The following is a 19,224-nucleotide window of genomic DNA, read 5'->3' on the forward strand; positions in this document are numbered from 1 at the left end:
GCGCGTCGTCTGAAAAATGAGTGAAATCATTAGGTGCGAGTCGGTCATTTAAGATGAAAAAGGTGAGCAGGCAGCTCCTGTCCAGTCTTAATTAGAGAGGGTTTGAAATGGATCAGGTTTTAGCGTAGCAGGGGACATTGCAGAGGATGGAGGAGCTGGAGAAATAAAGGAAGTGGAGGTTACATCATTTGACAGCTACAGAGCACCAAAGCTCTGAAGATGGTGCTGCGAGGATGCGTGTTACCATTTTGCCATCAATTTAAATTATAATGATTGTTCTTAGGCTCCCGACTGCACGCTGAGATAAAGGGGAGACAAAAGCTAATGCAAAAGGTCAGCAGAGTAATGATTGCTGCAGCTACATTGTGGATTGCTCTGTATTGGTAAGTCATCCGTCCAATCTACACGCCCTCTGAATACCAATAATTGCTGCTTTGTTGTAAGAGAAGAACCCCAAGTAGATGGATATGTTTGAGCATCTCGGGATATACCACTCAGGGACTTTCCCGGATCTCCCCATGAACAACTTTCTGCAGGACGGCGCAATTAAAATGAAGAAGAAGCCGAAACGCGCCGAGGACATCGCTCGGCTCGACAGCCTTTTGTGGTCAAACTCTCTGAAGGATTTCTGTTTTCTCTGGCTGTCTATCAAACTCTTAAGCTTCACTGGGAAAGACAAGGCAGTGGGAGACCAGTTAATTAGTCTGCTCGGTTGAGGAGGAAGAAAGCTCGGATGTCAAAAGTCCAGACGTGTCACAGAGCACGAAGACCTTTCAAGTTTAAATTCACAGTTTCCTATTTGCCCATCATGGCTGCCTTTTAAATTACCCTTAAATTAGGGGCTAAAACCGAGACTGTGAGGAGGTAAGACCTCTTTCATCTCCCTCTCACCGTATGGAAATCACACCTTCTTTGGAGCCTAATGAAGCAGTTGATAGAGTTATTGAAGCATCCCGTTTTAGACTGAAATCACAGCCCGAGATGATGAACAGATGATATTGAGGCGCCCAAGAGCCATAAAGTGGTTAATGAAGCAATTTCTTCAAGTCAATGACAAATTTGACCATTTCCAAGTTGTATAATTGTGATGGTGGGCATTGATGATTTCATGCAGTTTCACATACAATTTAACGTACTACATAATGATGACATTTTAATAACGATCAAATATAATATTGTGTTTAAGCAAAGATTTGACCTTCAGTTGTTGATCGTCTACGCAGGTCATCTATTCTGTCATTTCTACGATGAAGCACATATATTAGCCGACTTTCATTTTGGCCTTTAAATGTCTCAACCACATTTTATGGTCCAATATAAAATCCCATTTAAATTATACAGCTCTCACTGCATACCCAGCCACCAATTGGCCTGCATTATTAACACTTTTTAGATATATTTCACATCAGAAAGCTCAGCATTAAGAAAGTATAACCTAGATCACAGCTTCCCTCCGAAGACTCAGACTTTGTGTTTTATGCTATGGTGCTTTTTCTTTCAATCGACACACTTTGTATAAAACTTTATAACTACAAATATGATCAGATATCCAGGTAAGTATATATTCTAAATATCAAAATGTAGAAATTTGTGTCCACTTGGATTGGATCTCAGTTTTCTTGGGTTAGTTTAGATTGGATCTGATTTGTCTTTGGGTCCATTTTTTACATCATTAGGGCGTAAATGTTAATGTCAACCTTTTCCAGGTGATAATCACTTGTGTGAGGAGTGAAAAGAGGAAGCTCTGTATGTTTTGTTCATGGGCCTCAGCTGCTTCAGCTCCATCTCTCTGGGTTTCGGACTAAAACCCGCTCAGAATTGCACCAGCAGCTTTTCATCTGGTGTGTTCCCACACTCCTACATGTTCACCTCCTGACAGCCTTTGTCTAACAGACTTTCAGTATCAAACAGGCAGCTGATGAGAGGCTCCGACTGAAGCCGTCTTTTGGAAGTGATAGAGAGCGGCTGCACAGAGTTCACAGGGTTGCCCAGGAAGACATTAGAATATTAGAGGAATAATGAAACCCCCGTCTCTTCTTTCCCGCTGCTGACGCTTTCATGTGCACGGCAGACAGCGGTGCTTGAGAAGAGCATGCTCTGATTATGGGGAATCAAAAGGGACATGTGGCCACAGATGGTAAAGATTTGATAGGATCAAAGTGAATCTGTGCAGCTTTTTTATCTTATTTATTCTGGGCTCACTCTGTAGTTTTCTCTTTTTGAATAATTGCACCCACCCTAACCCTATTCAATTGACACACTGATCTATACTTTTGTAATACCAAGTAGTCTCTTATGCAACTCATTTGCAAACCAGATTATAGTCATGAAGGATAGAAAACACACTGAGTGGTTTGACACACGGTGCCGAGAGCATCTGAGCCCTTGTGAATTTTTTACACGGTTGACGAATCATCTCTGTCCATGTTTTGTTCAGTGTTTTTGCTCTTTACTCAGTTCACTTCTTTTTCTTTGAGGTGTCATCAATCCAGGCGCTCGAGGGAGCCATGGTCATTATTCTTTCTGTGCGAGGGAAGAAATGGAAGGGAGCACACAGCCCCAAGCTGCAGAGAGTTATATTCCAGCGTATTTAACCATGTTTGTTTGGTAAAGAAGTCATTTTGTGCAGCAAATGGCTTGTAAAAAAAAAGTCGTTACATCTTTTACTGTTGTGAAATATGCAATTGCGTGCACTGTCTCAAGTACGTCAGGCTGTGCTCATGTGATGTGCCTTTGTTACCGTGTGTCAATATGCACTGTGTCACTGTGTCAACTGTCAATATGAAAACAGGTAACTTTGTTAAGGTTGTGTTGAAAACCGTCTCTGGGTTAAACAGGACGGTCACCACCCTCTTAAAGAAGATGCTTTGTAGTGTTACACCTGCAGACGCTCACTGATCCAACTGGTCGACCTAACTCGGCAAACTTTACACAAACTAATGTGCACTAATGTTACTGAGGATACTTTGTGAATGTCACTGCGCATAATGTTGGAAGAGAAGAGAGAAGCATTCAGCGTCTTAAGAGGCAGCTATTTCCCTCTGAGTTAAAAATAAAAGCTGGACAGTGACAAAGTGAAACAAAATCATTAATCAATAATAGTCAGCACGGGCGTATAAATGAATGATGCAGCAAATGTTGCACCATGTAAGGTTTTAAATATATAATGAATAAATATTACTGAGGCCCTGAAGTGCAGATTATTACGACAAATGGAAAAACACAACAACAAATCACAGCGACATTCACCTTTGGAAAACAACATCCAATTAACAACAATCCTTATCAATAGCAGGTACAGCACTTTTGTGTTAGAAGTTAATGTTGTTGTGTTTCCTTATTTGCCATTGTGGTGGTATCTGATTCCTTGTTGTGTTTTCCCATTTGTTGTTTGGATTTGCACTTCTGGGCCACTGTAAAATATGGACAAATTTAACATAACACATTACATTTCTCACACTATATTTTAAGGGGAAATATTGCACTTTAACTTTGTAAACCAGGAGTTACAGTGAATGTACAAGGTATGTACAGAACCTGAAACATAAAATGTGTAGTTAGAACATCAGCTAGAAAAAACAAATATTCTAAAGATAGAGACAGAGCAGGTGTAGAGGAGGGTTAACCTGCGCCTGGGATTCGCAGCATCTTGTGCCAAACAGGTAAAGAGGACTGTTAGGGAGGGGTCAGCCATCTGCAGGGCCTCTAGCACAGCACCCACATATGCATGGAGATGTTTGATGTAAAGAAAAACACATTCAGTTATTCAATGGTAAGTTTTGCAGATAGTTGTTCTGCAGAATCTCGAGTGTTTGATCGGTTTGGTGCAGCTGCTTCAGCTCAGATTCCCTCTTTCTCTGTCTTCTTTTTATTGACGGCTCCCTCCTTCCATTCTGGCTGTTTTTCAGGTATGTGCTGCTGCTGTTCACTCTGTTCTTCGTCCCGGGAGTGGTGATGATTATAGCATACGGTCTGATCTCCAGAGAACTCTTCCGAGGCATGCAGTTTGAGCTGGGCCAGAACACGGAGACCTCCGGTGAGATCCATCATGGATTCAGTCCAAAAAGCAAAAGGCTTTTTGCTCACATTGATTTAACGCATGCTGGAGATGAAAACATATATTTCACTCTTTATAGGCCTGTGTGAAGCTGCAGTGAATCACATTAGAAAAGAGAGGAAAAACTGGATTCAATAAAAGTGTGGTAAAAAATCCCTCAAATATGAAATCAGGCACTTTCAAACAAGCACAAACCACCATTCATAGTCAATATAGATACATTAATATCACATAAAATAATATATCTGTAAAGGGAGATTTTGTAGATGACATATTTTGTTGCTACCTGCAGGTTCTGCACCTGTTACAAAAATTACCCCCCCTCTCAGCCTGTAACAAAGCCTGTGCTACTTCTTTTCAAGCCTGTGTGGAACTTCTCCACAGCGTTACAGCAGAAATATGTTCCCTTCAGGTGAACTACAAGTGCTGTGTGCAGGAGGAGCACTGGTTTCCATGGAGTCCAGTAAAGTGTATGATTCATCAAGGTTGAGACGATCTAAAATAGCCTTCAGGAGGGAATGTTAATCTATCGCTAAGCGTCATTTATTATTTCTCTCTGATACAGAAAAATAACAAACTTCCGTCCTTGGCTATGATTCTGTTTTTCAACACTCCAATCCAAGGAAAAATACAGAAAAACAATTAATTTCCCAACCATATTGTGAACGATGCCTTTGATACTGTTGTTTATGATGTTTTAATCACTACACTTCAAGATTCAGTCCCCAACAGCTCCTGTTGATTTTCCTTCCACTCCATATGAAAAGTTTGTTTCAGTGGAAGAAAACAAGACTAAGGGAAAAGATTTAATGACAAACCCCTGTAGTGTATCTGTAATTGATTTCCCCTCTTTGATATTGATTTCCCCTTTATCCAGCTGCCACTAACTAACACTTTGGCCCTGACCCTCCACAGGCCAAAAAAACGGTGTAGGCAGGGCGGCTGCGGCAGGGACGAACGATGATGACGACGGCTGCTACATCCAGGTGGCTAAAAAACCCTCCTCTGCTGTGGAGCTCCCCACCCTCTCTGCCCCGCCTGCTGCCGCCCAGGCCAAGCCTGAGCGCGCCCGCAGTAATACCTCGGAGGCCAAACTGCAGGCCAAGAAGCGAGTCATCCGCATGCTGATGGTAATCGTAGCGCTCTTCTTCATCTGCTGGATGCCTCTGTACTCAGCTAACACTTGGAAAGCCTTTGACCTGAGGTCAGCCTCCAGAGCGCTCTCAGGAGCGCCCATCTCTTTCATCCACCTGCTTTCCTACTCCTCCGCCTGCGTCAACCCCATCATTTACTGCTTCATGAACACACGCTTCCGCAAGGCCCTGGGTTCCACCTTCGCCTGCTGCTGCAACAATTGGCTCTGCCGCAAGTGCTTCTGCTGCAGGAAGAGAGAAGCAGGAGAAGATGGCTTCACCGCCACCTCCATGGCCACGACGATGGCCACCTCCATGTCCAAGATCAGCTACACCACCGTCAGCACCACCGGCACCTGATGAACGAGCCTGGCGGAGAGCTGGCTGTCACAGCAGTGGTTGTCGGACAGCGGTTACTGCGTGCACCATCTTTCAATCTCCCGTTCAAGTTCCCGTTCTCATTCTTCATATTACTATGTTCTGAGTCATGCCCTGAGTAATATCCCTTCCCTCATTCATGAGATCGTTTTTAAAGGTCTTGCTCAAATTCTGTGTGCATGATTGCAGAATAGGATGGCGGGGAAGCGCTCTTCTCTTAAATTGGCAGCATCCACTTTGTTGCACCCTGAACCGAACATCAAGTGCCTGTGCTTTTTGTGTGGCTTTCAGCGTGGTGGGTTGTTCACTGGCTGAGACGGACATTTTGGTGGGAACGACACTGAAAAGACAAATCCTGGGTACATAGAAACACTGTCTTTATGTTCTGACTGTGCCAAAGGTTATGTTCTGACAGACGGGCTGATGAACACTGAGGAATCATCGACTCAGTAACAAATCAGCTTGGATTTCAGATCCTTTTTTGTTAAATATTTTTTCACCTTCATTCATTCAGGGTATCTCTCTCTCTCTCTCTCTCTCTCTCTCTCTCTCTCTCTCTCTCTCTCTCTCTCTCTCTCTCTCAAATTATTTTATTGAACTTTGCACAGTTGGCTCTCATGTTTTTGAACTCAAAGAAATCATCATTCTTGCCTTCCTGTGAGAAAGTCTTTTGCTCTTATTGTGGTATTTTGCTTTTCTTTCCTGAAAGTATACAACACCAAAAACATTCCATTTCCTGTATTTGGGTGATTCTGTTGGCCTCTTACTACTGCCGGGATGTTTTGACCCTTGTACTGTGTAATCATCTTGAAGATAAACATGAGACTGTAATTTAGCCTTATCCTGGCAGGCGTAAAATAAGAAAGTCAGGTTTAGAGAACCAGGCTGATCCACCCTGTGTGGATTTTAAAATCTCCTGCCCGTGCCTGCTACAAAGAGTATTTGAATGCTGATGCAGACATTAATATTCATAATCCTTATTAATGTGTCAATTAGCAGTTAGCACATAACCCACCCATTAAAAGCTGATTGTACCTGCTTGTTGCTCCAGTCTGCCCCTCCTACCGACGACACAGGAAAAGTGCTCCAGTCAAACACACCTTTTCTGCTCCATTATCTTTGTCTTTGTACTCTCTGCCTTCCACTGCAGCGCTGCCAATTATTCCAAGCATTACCTAAGTACAAAGCCCGTGTTTCCAGGCTTAGACTAACGAGGTGTTTCTCAGGGGCCCTCTCCTGCAGAGCCAACCTCATGGCTTTGCCTTTGTGAAGCTGACAGCTAATGTCTCCCCTCCCTCTCTATCTGAGCGCCTTCAATTATTTGATACAGTAATAATAACAACCCTGATTGAAAAAGAACCTTTGCACAAAGCACGTAGCTGAAAGGGGAACCGGGAGAATCAGACAAAAGAAGATGGTCATGCAAAAACAGAACGAAAGCAAACTACGTCTGAGGCTATTAAATTGTAAATTGATCATCATATCTTCCAGCAGAAAAAAACTACAATCCCTGCTTTTGTGTTTAGCCATTTCACACAAGGACAGTGAAACTAGGGGAATCGACTTGTGACCATGCTTCAGCTCTGCGAGAGCCTGACAATGGCCGACCGAGAAATTCCTCCGACGACAAATGACGCACGATGAGGTTGAAAAGCGATGCAGCTCCTTAAAACGAGTCAAATCAAATCACTCGGTGTATGCCTGGCTTTAGCTTGCTGCTAGTTTCCTGATATACATTAATTTGGCAGTTTATTAGGAACACGGTTAATTCAACTGGTCAATTTTGAGGATGTAGTCGGTGGTGTTATTAATATGTTCTGCGTTATACAGAAATTGCATTTCTGTTGGAGAGCATTTTAAATAATTTATGTAAATTGCATACATCTTTTTGCCAGAGTTGCACGGCCCATTAGGAATAAAACCCCAGATAAGTAATAACTCAAGTTTCCCTTTAAATGCCTCTTGAAACATACATACAGCAGTTTTTTAATTTATTTAAGAGTTGTAGATAAGATGACAAATATTGAATTATACCAAAGAATGTTCTCATGATAGTGTCACAGTGAATAACTATAAATCATCCACATTTTACCATTGGCATCTGCAGCACAAAAATGTCCTGGATTTGTTTTAAGCAGTGTGATGTAATACTTTTATCCTGCATACGTTGGATAAAAGTATTACTTTGAAAGCTTAGTGCTGCATCCCCAACCACTTTTAAGTTTGTTCCTCTTTTTCATGTCCTCCCGTCGCCCAGCACTCCCCCGTCCCTGCGCCACCACCCTTTCATCCTTTTTGCTGCGGAGGCGTACGAATACATGAATGACAATAGCGTGTGGGTGACAGCGAAGATTTGCAGACACAGGCACTGTCCGAGAGCAGTTTACAGGCGGCAGCATAGGAGGTGGCAAGTTCGTCTCACAGACGGACAGTTGGCACACAGAAGATCCCGCACTGGGCCCCCCATGTAAACACTCTCTGGCAGCTTCCAGACAATAAGTGATTATCATGCCTTTGCCAGCGCTTGGTGCTAAACCTGTGAATTTATGGCTTGAAGGTGTTTTTTTATTCTGTGTCCTGTAGATTTACATCTTCACGGAATAAATCTCAGTCTCTGCTCAAGTGCATTACGAATTAACAGTGCAAAAACGTAGCCCTGCTCAAGTTCTGGTAAAAGCCTCCCAGAGAGACTGAGACATGCTCTTAAAGATGAACTGTTTTTATTGAATTTTATATCTTTTCTGCTGTTCCCCTCAGCAGGTTTAAACTTGCATTATTGAATAGAGAAAAGCACCCACTCCCAGAGCAGCTACTTTCTGTTTTACTTTAATGCGTTTGCCCCCTGTTTCGGATGCCGTAGAAATGATGCCGCTGCTAGTGCTGATGTCTCCTTCCTCGCTTGAATTCCCTCTGTTATGTGGCCAAGATGGCGTCAGGGTGAGAATTTATGTCCAGCTTTACCATTTAAACTTTGTGCTATCATGCACTCAAAAACAAGTGTGAATAGGGGAAGTGCACTAATTGAGACGCAGCAGATGTATCCTGAAACAAACAGCGGGCTGCAAAACAAACTGATTTCTGTTGCAAGTTTGCATTCTCTTAAAAAACTACTTAAAATGCTATTCCAGGGGTGAGAAACCTAATTCTGACCCTGTCCCCAAACAATACCTGATGCTAATTGAAATTGGAATGAGATGGAGGCAAGGGACCGTGCACACAGTTGGTTTCCCCCTTATCTCTACCTCCCTCAATAAGAACCCAATTAGGTGCCTTAGGCAGCTCATGAGGAGGAAACCGCAACACATGGAGCATTTTCATGATCTCAGTGCACAAAGAAAGTGAAAGCACAAAATATAAACTGCAGTGTCATAGTTCAGCTTTCTGCAAACACTGCCCCCCTGTAGGAGCCTGCAGGTGGATGCTGGGGTGAGGTGGGGCTGCAGGGCAGCAGAAGTGGTGCAGGGCAGCACAGGCATTGACAGGCAAAGAGAGAGATGGATAATCTTTGCAGCTTAAGGAAACAAGATTTTTCAAACTCTTCATGCTGCTCATTCTGATTTTGCTCTTAGTTAACCTCTGATTTGTAGGATTTTCTTTTTTAATGAAGAATCACTTTCTCCAAGGAATCTCAAGGTCACCTCTAGCTTCCAAAATCCTTACCTAAAAATGCTAGAGGTAATTCTTAGTTCCTGAAAAGTTGACTTATACAAGTAACCAGATTTTCAGCCAGCAGCCAAGTTTGACAAAGGTCTCATAAGTAAATTAGGAGTTATTTCTCAATAATTTATAATGGCTTCCTGGAGGAAGGCTGCAAGTAAAATGTGCCTCTGATGGATATTTTTATGTTGTTCCCTTGCAGAATAATTCATAATTATAAAGTGATTTTTGTAGGTTTGCCTCAGGCACAGAATGACATATTTTGTTTTGGCCCACAGGTACTGCACCCTGGGTGTTTCACAAGATGTGAGATGTCAAAGAATCTGCTCTCATCTGGTCTTTTTCATGTTGGTATTTTTTCTCAGCTTGACAAGTTCTGTAAAAAAAAAAAGGGAACGTGGTAGATTTCTCTGCTCCTCCTCCTTCTCCTCTAAGCTTGGGAAGAGTATGTAAGAGCTGTTCTTTTCGAGACGCTTCTTTAAAGCCTTCTGAGGGAATATCGAATGTTTTATTGTGATGTCAAGTTTAAGTCTCGGCTTCAAGGGAGAAAAACCTACAAGTAAACAAACTGAGAAATGCTGAGGTGAAGAGTCGGCGCAGAGATGAGGTGATGAAATCACATATTTAGCTCTTTTGAGCATTGGAAAGCCTCTGAGGCTGGAGCTGTCCGTGTTCGTGCGTCTAAATGCGCTAAATGTTTACTGAAGCAGTCTCTATGGGTCTGCTGAATTCTTTTATATCATTTTACCACATGTGGTGCCTGCTTGTGCTACATTATAATAGCATAAAATATGTAATTGTCCGTCAGTTGAGCAAGAAACTCGTTTAAATGTGAGGTTATCGATGTTTGTGATGTTTTGCTTTCACTGTATCTTCTGTGTGATGTAATTATTATGATGCCGTCTTGTTATTCATGGTTTGGTTCATGGTGACTGGCAACACATACGGTGTTTTTCATGCTAAATGTCCATTATTTAACACAAAATAAATATTGGGGGAAAAACCTGATGTTTTGTGTGTGAGAGAACCTGTTATTAATTCAGTAAAAATAGGTTTCTAGTAGGAAATTTTACCAAACGATGAATGTAACCCTGAACTAGCAGCTGTCCACTGAAGTCTGCAACACTTTTTCACCTCAAGCAGCAGAGAGCTGGACTGTGAATAAATATTTTGCACTCTTTAGACCTGAGACAAGGGCAATGAATAATAAAATAGCAACAAACAATAGAAAGTCAGCTCAGCCAGCGAATCGCTCTGGTATGAATCAAAGTCCTCGGGGGATGAGAATTCCTTTGGAACTTCAAATCCACAGTTCACCGGGACGAGGATGAGGACGAGGATGAGGATGAGGATGAATGCCCCAGGAGTCATCTCCATGGCAACGCACCAGGCCCCTACTTTAATCTGTCATCTCGTAACGGAAAACTGAAAAAAAAAAACACAGTTTGCGTTTCAAGCTTCAGAGACATGGATCCGACCCTGTGGAAAAACAGAAACTATTTTATTTTTTCTCTGTCAGTTGTATCGCCTGTGAAAAAGTCCACGCGGGCTTTCAAAATATTTTACACAGAGCCCACAGTGGAATACGCCATGTGCCCTGAATATTAATGACAGGCAGCTCTTCTATTTCATTTTGTAATGGCTTTCAGTTAGCTGCTGCTGTCTGATGCCATGCGTATGTTTTGTGTCATTTTAAATCATGGGGGGTTGTTACATCGTAAGGTCTATCAATTTTGGAGGAAATAGAAATGACTTGAGAAAGGTTTTTTATCATTCGGCCTGTCTGCATTTCATTGTAATGTACGATCATTACATTATATTTCATCCTAATAGTTTCTACAGAATAATAACATTTCCCTTGTCTTGTTTTATTATGGGTGTCATTAGTAAATGTGCAGTCAGCTGGAACATCTGGAATTCTTTGGCTAGTGTTTCCCGTTTCCTGCTCACAAGTATGTTTTAAAAGCGGCTATTGTCACCGTTTTTAAATTATGAATGGTTGAAATGACTTTGTGTAATCTGAGAAATGTTGTTAGGATAAAGTGAATCATCACCTGTCTCTTGTTCCCTCAGCTCCGTGACCTACCTGCTCGTTGTTGTGATTTTACAGACTGCAACTCTAACGTATTGGTTCACTGTTGTCCCTCCAATCGCATCTATTTTGCAGCCGCAGCTGTTTCGAGTGAAAAGGTTTATCTCCAACCAACTTCTTCAAATTAATGAGATGATAACATGTTGACAGCTTGCTTTTGCTGTCACTACGTGTAACTGGAATCGTGCAAAATGCCAACATGAAGTCAATTTCTGCATTTTTAAAAACAGGTCCTGTGAGCATCTAAAAGACAGAACGTGTCCCTGGTGCAGTCCTCAGTCCCTTTTGCCCCATTGAGCTGCTCTGGTCTTTAACTATAACAATATCCCAGGACAGAGAGAAGCTTTGAAATGCACTGCTTTGTGACGACACAGAGGAAATTCACATTCTCATGGCAAGCCACTAACAGTGCAAGATGCATCCTAATATGTTTCCAGCTGTGTTTCCCTTACTTAACCATTCAGCACCTGTCGGGCTGCGGGGCTGCACACTGTTGTTAACTCATCTGTAATCCCAGGCAGCAGTGTGTGTCCCTGGCCCTGCATGCTGCTGGTGCCCATACTGTGTTGTGTATACCATTAGCACATTGACTCCCACACCATTTGTCATGGCTGCCTTCCGCCACAAGGCTGTGTAATGGAAGTCAACAGCGGAGAGTCGAGTAAATGGACACGGCTTCTCTGTTGCACCCCCCCGCCCGACTCGCCACCATCAGCACCACCCGACAGAGCAACACAGACAGCTCATTTATCTTCTTTCCAATCTCCTACCAGGTGTTCCTAAAGACTCGTTCCCACATCCAGCACATTTCTCTTCATCCCCTCATGTTCCTCTGCCTTTCATCCAGAAAACGAGCCTGACCTGCAAGTCGAAGCAGTGATATTCTCTGTGTGTAGGCACAGGTTCTGTCATTTGCGAGCTAAAAGAGCATACATCAGGATCACTGTATCCAACCAACCTAAAGGGATGAAAAGAAAATCAGAGCTGGTGTTTCCATTTTACATTTCCTCCTTGTACAATCATTGGAGTGTTTTGCTCTGGACGTTGCTGCACAGCTCATTCAATGCAGCATCTAAATGTTTCCTATTTCCAGAGGCCCGAGCATATATAGAGGTATTTTCAGCCGAACACATGGAGCGTTATTTTTAAAGGAAGCCAGTGTGCGCAATAAAAAACCTTCGGGGCATGAATTATTATTCCTTTTTTTTCTTTCTGGGCAATTCATACCCCTTCCAATGTGAGCAAAACATGGGGTGCTTCAAACTCACTGTGTCTGGGGAGGCTAATTCACATATAATAGCAGCTTTTCAATTCACGCTTGGAGTAATACAGATCCAAAGGGTGAACGGTGCATTGTAGAAGGTCACCTGGCAGAGATTTTTTTTTTTTTTCCCCAATTTTAATGTAAAAAAAAACAAAAACCTTCAGCCTCTTTCACTGAGGCTTAGTGCATCTTTATCCTCGAATGAAAGAGACAGTATCACTCTACCAAATGGGTTTGTCTCTTTTCAAACAAGCTAATGCCACTGGTGCTGTTTGTTCTGTTTCTTCTCTGCAGTTAAACACACAGAAGTCAAATGTTAAAGCACAAAACTAAATATTGCCTTTTGGTTTGCCCCGTGAGAAGATCTGAGACCGATCCCTCAGTGGTTTGACGCTAAGACAACAACAAAAAATCTTGTCCGACAAGTTTGTTTAACTCAGTCAATCAATTTGGATGTGCAGCCTGATGAATGATCAAATTGACGCTGTGATGAATCAGTTGTCTCATGTCCGGCGACTTGGCCTTCTCATGGCCTAAATCACACGTTGCTAACAGTGCTGATGGCTCATTGTGGAGAGAACACCTCGTGGTCTCCGCTCCCACCTTGAACAGCCAGAGGAGACAGATGTATCACAACCATTAGTGTGATGGCCTTCTGATTTTCTGCGTTTTTTCCCCCTGGTGAGGGCTCAGGTTTTTATTTGTGTGATGTTCCATTTAGTTGCTAAGTAACTGAAGTGAAAAAGAGCAGTCTCCATAAGAGTATTGCTTATGAAAACACATGAGCTGGCTCGCCTGGTTTGAGACGGTGAAGAACAGAGAGGGGGTGGTTACATTTAAAGTAAACATATATAGATATGAGATGTGAGGGCCTGAGGACACGGACTTCCAATATGACAACTTGTGGGAATCTCCTCTCCCAGTGTTTTTCTGCTTGCTGATGGGAGTGGCACAGTGTTGCATTACCTCCAGGCTGCCGGAACTAAGCACTTGGCCTGTGTAATGGGAAAGTAATGAGATTGGACTTATATGTTTTTCATTTGGCATTTGCCTCGTCGGTCCTGACAACCTCCAAGCCAGGAGCAGCAGCCTGGCAAGTGTTGCGCATTAACTTCCCTCAGCAGAGGGAAGTGAAGAGAAGTGTCATTATAGCAGGTTTATGCACTGATCTTTGGCACGGCACAGCTCGTCTCCTTCACTCCGTGTTTGAGCCAATACGGCAAAAGACAGTTCATCCTTCCAGTGTTAGTCTCTGAGAATCACACCACGATCTTCCCGAGCAGATGGGGGACGTCCTCTGGAGAAATCTATTTCTGTTTGTGGGGTTTTTACGCTCGGCTCTCATAATCAGTGACAGGCATGGGAACCCCATAAATTTCTATATAGACTTCGGTGAATATGACTGCTATTACCCATATGTTTTCTCACACATAGGCTCTGACGTTTTATATAATAAGCACTCACATGTGTAACATAAGCAGCCTAAAAAAAGACTTTGAGTCGACTTACTCAGGAGGAAATGGGTTTAAGAGCTGCACTGTGGGGCAGAAGACAATAAAAAGATTTGAAGATAAATGTAGTGAGGGTATAAAACTGTTCTCCTTGTATTTTCCACATAGCAAACGACTTATGAGGTTTCAGTAAATATTAGCCATTACTGTTCCTGCAGTGTTTGAAATAGACTAATATTACCTGTGAATATGGAGACTGTTTGATCAGCCACATTTGAGCATGGCTTTGATGGTCCACAGCTAAAAGGTCGGTGTGTAGAGCAAAAGAAGTGGAACACATTGACCGGAACACATCTGCTCAAAGTATCGCTCTTTGTGTTCCGTGGAGAAACGTTTACCTCAGACTGTAAACGCTGTGTGGTGAAAGGAAGACACTGGCCTGGATATCCGCTGTCTCCACTAGAACCATTGCCCCAGAGGCCAATTCGTCTTCAGGTGACGGCCGATGGGCTCCGAGATCGGTTTTACCACCATAATTATTACAGGGAGCTCTTATATTTATTGTCTTCCAAAATGTCCACAGTGGAAAGAAAGAAAAGTAGTGCCACTGTGATGCATTTCATAGACACAAAAAATTGCCACCTGACTTTACTGCTCACCGTGGAGAGAGCTTTATTGCATCTGTTGCACAGGGACTAGTGAGTGAGTGAAAGGGACACATTTTAGACACAGTCCATATCTGCAGCGATGCCAATATTGCAATGAATCCAGCCATGAATTTTGCTCTGCCACTTTCTCATCCATAAAAAACACATTGAGTGCCCACACTGCAGGAGTCCGGTGAGCTCAGTAAACTCCGCTCATACGGCTTTATGACAAATATTTCTAGTTGGTTTGATGCAATTTATTTTTAATGTAAACCACAGTCACTGGGGACAAAGTAAAGAAGAAGAAACAGCCAGAAACCCATCACTATAACATGAACAGCACTCGAGTAAAAACTCTCAGGCACTGACAAATGAATCAATACCCACGATGGCCTTATAGCCTGTGGTATCTGCAAGTCGCTGCACCACGTTAACCAACTCTTTTCTCAATAACTGATAATGTGTGTCATCATCATCATCATTAACTCGATCTTTACAGCATCAGTAATCATTACAGTGACAACATGGAGCGCACCAGTGCTCTCATTTGTGAAATTACCTTCTGCTTAATTGTTCGTAAATAATCCCTGCGTACAGGAGTGTGATGTATGTGGCTCCCAAATTAAAATGTAAGCTTTTCAGAGTTATTCACGGAACTGAAGCTAATTTCCTCCCATCTTGACATCAGGACCGTTTTCTAATCAGGAATACCCAACCGGATTGAATAATTATGCAGCTGCACACCCAACTTTATTACAAAACCTGCCTGCGAGACTGAGCACACACAACACCGGTTCCTGCACAGCTTACACTGGGAACACCTCAGGTTTACATACACAATGCTAATCGGTTGGTAATTTGATTAAGTCTTGCCTCATTTTGGTAATTGTAATGAAAGAAACGGTCTTGGGAGCACAGCTGGACACAAACGCTCATTTTGAGCTGAGGTAAAAATGTACTTTCCATCTGAGCTCATTATTTATTCAGCAGAATCACCTTTATGTGTTCAAACAGTGGTGAGAAGGCAAGCTCTAGCTCCAGGTTAAGTATAGATCTTGTTTCGTAAACAGAGATCTGTATACGCAACATGCACCTGTAGCAAAAACATACGTGGAACCATATTGACATTTAGAGACTGTGTACTGATGCAAAGAAAGGCAGCAGGACACTTAATCTACAGTTCACAAAAACACACAAAGTAACCATCAATGGCTCAGTGTGAATCATATTGCTAAAACCAAAGAAATCAGCAGATCAGATTGATCCAGTAATATTTGGGACTGTGGCACTTTTCTGTGCATGCGTCACCGCTGAAATGTCTGTTAATGGAAGGGAAAGAAAAACATGCGACTCAGTCATGCTGCCCACATTTCCTCTGCTTTCCGATTTCCCGCTTGCCAAGGCCCAGCACATTGGTGTCCAGATTGAGGAGGAGAGGAGAGACATCATCTGTCATCCTTGCTGACACCTAATTATGAAAATGGTGAATTTGAGACCACACCACATGGCACGGACGGTACAAGGCCGCCTGCTGCTGGCTCAGTTCACAGAGCGGGTCGATAAACCAACATGGGCAGTCAAAGGATACTGCTTTGGCTCAGTAATGTGTGTGTGTGTGTGTGTGTGTGTGTGTGTGTGTGTGTGACAGAAACAAAAAAAGACTTGTTGAAGTAGAAAAAAAGGCATTACAATGTAAAATAACATCACAGAATAGAAACACCATAGAATAGTAAAGCTATTTCACCCTTTCAACCTTTTTTCCATGTATGCGGTTTACAGATAATAATAATAAATAAGTGTTTCAGTAAAGTTTTGAGGTTTCCTTCGATAACTCCTTGTTCCTGACTCTCTGGAGGGCCAGGGGAGACACCCCCACCACCCACATACATACATACATACAAACACCCCAAGACACCCACGTAGGCTCCGAACCAGCTCCTCACAGCTACAGAATCACCAGACTACTGTCATCTGACTGAGCTACTTGACCCAACACAAACAAAGATCCTCTCATGAAGCTTTCAACTGTCTCATCAGACTGTTTGACTTCATAAATTCACTGGGTCCCATAAGAATTGAACCCACAACTCCAGGTCTGCAAGTCCTTAAGGCCACCGTTAACAACACCCACATACATACAGACACACAAACACACCCGTTACCAACACCCACAGACACACAGACACACACGCTCCGGATTCGAACTAGCTCCTCACAGGTACATTCTTGCAGATGTGAACCAATCCACCACACCACCGAGTCCCCTTCGCGTTCACCAACCTTCTCGTGGCATCTTTATCTTTTCACTTCAATCTCCCAGAGCATAAGAATCAAATCTCAGTCTTGTTCTGTTTCCATGAACAAGACTTGAACTCACAGCTACAGAATCACCAGACTACTGTCATCTGACTGAGCTACTTGACTCAACACAAACAAAGATCCTCTCATGAAGCTTTCAACTGTCTCATCAGACTGTTTGACTTCATAAATTCACTGGGTCCCATAAGAATTGAACCCACGACTCCAGGTCTGCAAGTCCTTCCTCTAACAGACTGAGATACCTGACCAGACACACTTCAGCCTCTGTCTCTGGGTTCTTGGCTCTTTAATGTGAGTGGAGGACTTCACCAGCTCTGAGTGTTTGCATTGGGGGCTGGACATAGAAGAAGAAGCTTCTTAAAAAGAAATGACAGGTGTCTGACCAAGTAGCTCAGTCTGTTAAAGGATGCACTGCTACACCTGAGGTCGCTGGTTCGATTCTTATTACAATCTGTTCTCTAAGAGGCTGAGCTACTTGACCAGAGACACACAAGCCTCTTTCTTTGAGTTCTCAAGTCCAACTCACTGACACTCAGTGAAATTATGAAGTTATACACATGAAAGACTTGAGAAGCCAAAGAAAGAGACTTGTGTGTCTCTGGTCAAGTAGCTCAGCCTCTTAGAAGATGGACTCATAAGAATCGAACCAGCAACCTCAGAGGTCTAAGTCCTGCCCCAACAGACTGAGCTACTTGGTCAGACACCTGCTGTTTCCTTCTTAGAAGGTTTTCTTTAAAGTCCAGCTCCCAATGCAAACACCCAATGATCTGTTTAAGTCCAACGCTCTATACATATAGAACGTCCGTTAAAACTTTGCCATCATCCTGTAGTGTAGAGGAAAGGCTACAGGTCTTGATGGCAGAAGGTTCTTGGTTCAAATCCCACTGAGTTTAGCTTTAAGTTCTCTTGTGTAGATGTACTCTTCATATAGTACGTCCGTTAATTTAAAACCATCATCCTCCTGCAGTGTAGTGGAAAGGCTACAGGTCTTGATAGCAGAAGGTTCCTGGTTCAAAACCTGCTATGGTGAGCTTTAAGATCTCTTGTGAAAATTGTACTCTACATATAGAACGTCTGTTAAAGTAATGTCATTGTGCTCCTGTAGTGTGGAGGTAATGCTACAGGTCTTTGGACCAGAAGGTTCTTGGTTCAAATCTGACAAAAGACACTTTACCATTCTCCCATGATCCATGCAATTTAAAAGAATTAATAAAAATAAAATATACAAAAAGTGACTTAATTAAACTTAAAAATAAAAAAAGACTTAATTATACTCTGTCTTTATTGCACTCCGCACAATACTTATAATACTTATATTACTAAAATAAAATATTGCATTCTCCCATGCTTCGCATGGGAGAATGCTTTTAAGCTAGTTGAATAGTTGCATTCTCCCATGCTTCGCAATGCTGCGCATGCGAAGCATGTGGAGAATGCAACTATTCAACTAGTCATGGGAGCCTTGTTCCTTGTTGCCTTGTTAGTTGCCTTGTTCTGGCAGGAGACACATTGTTGGACTCACCCAGTCTCTGTGCTTTGCATGGAGACTGGTGAGGACTGGGTTCTTTCATACAGCTATGCCTCATCCACCTGCTCCCCTGCATCATCATCCACCTGCTCCCCTACACTCAACACTCGACACCCTGCTCCAAAGCCAAAGCCAGTTTGGCTCTGGTCAGATTTGAACCAAGAACCTTCAGGAGCCAAGTCCTGTAGTATCTCCTCTAGGCTAGCGGAGGTCTCCTTTAGTCCTTTGAACAGATGTTCTATTTGTCTTGTTCATTTGTATCATGTTAACAATACAAAATTGCCCCTGAATGGTTTTGAATGGGAGAATGGAAAACTGTCTGTGTCCAGATTTGAACCAAGAACCTTCTGGTTGTAAGACCTGTAGCGTTTCCTCAACACTGCAGAAGGACAATGGAATAATTTTACCGGACGTTCTATATGTATAGTGCATTTTCACAAGAGAACTTAAAGATAACAACAGCGGGTTTTGAACCAAGAACATTCTGCTATTAAGACCTGTAACCTCTCCTCTACGCTACAGAAGGACAACGGAATACTTTTAACGGACGTTCTATATGTATAGTGCATTTTCACAAGAGAACTTAAAACTAACCTAAGGGAGTTTTGAAACAAGAACTTTCTGCTAGCGAGACCTGCAGCCTTTCCTCTACGCTACAGGAGGATGATGGAATGTTTTTAACGGATGTTCTATATGTA

At 42.7% G+C, this 19,224-nt stretch overlaps 1 protein-coding gene across 1 annotated transcript in view; it reads left to right on the plus strand.

Moving 5' to 3' along the window:
• Positions 1-6,358, plus strand: part of LOC117774662 (cholecystokinin receptor-like) — a 28,709-nt gene extending 22,351 nt beyond the window's left edge. Inside the window, exons 5-6 of the mRNA XM_034607234.1 lie at positions 3,909-4,036; positions 4,973-6,358. Of these exons, the coding sequence (XP_034463125.1) occupies positions 3,909-4,036; positions 4,973-5,550 (706 nt within the window). The 3' untranslated portion in view covers positions 5,551-6,358. The remainder of the gene's footprint in view (positions 1-3,908; positions 4,037-4,972) is intronic.
• The last annotated feature ends 12,866 nt before the right edge of the window (positions 6,359-19,224 follow it).

This window comes from Hippoglossus hippoglossus, chromosome 2 (assembly GCF_009819705.1).
Source record: "Hippoglossus hippoglossus isolate fHipHip1 chromosome 2, fHipHip1.pri, whole genome shotgun sequence".
Lineage (NCBI taxonomy): Eukaryota > Metazoa > Chordata > Actinopteri > Pleuronectiformes > Pleuronectidae > Hippoglossus > Hippoglossus hippoglossus.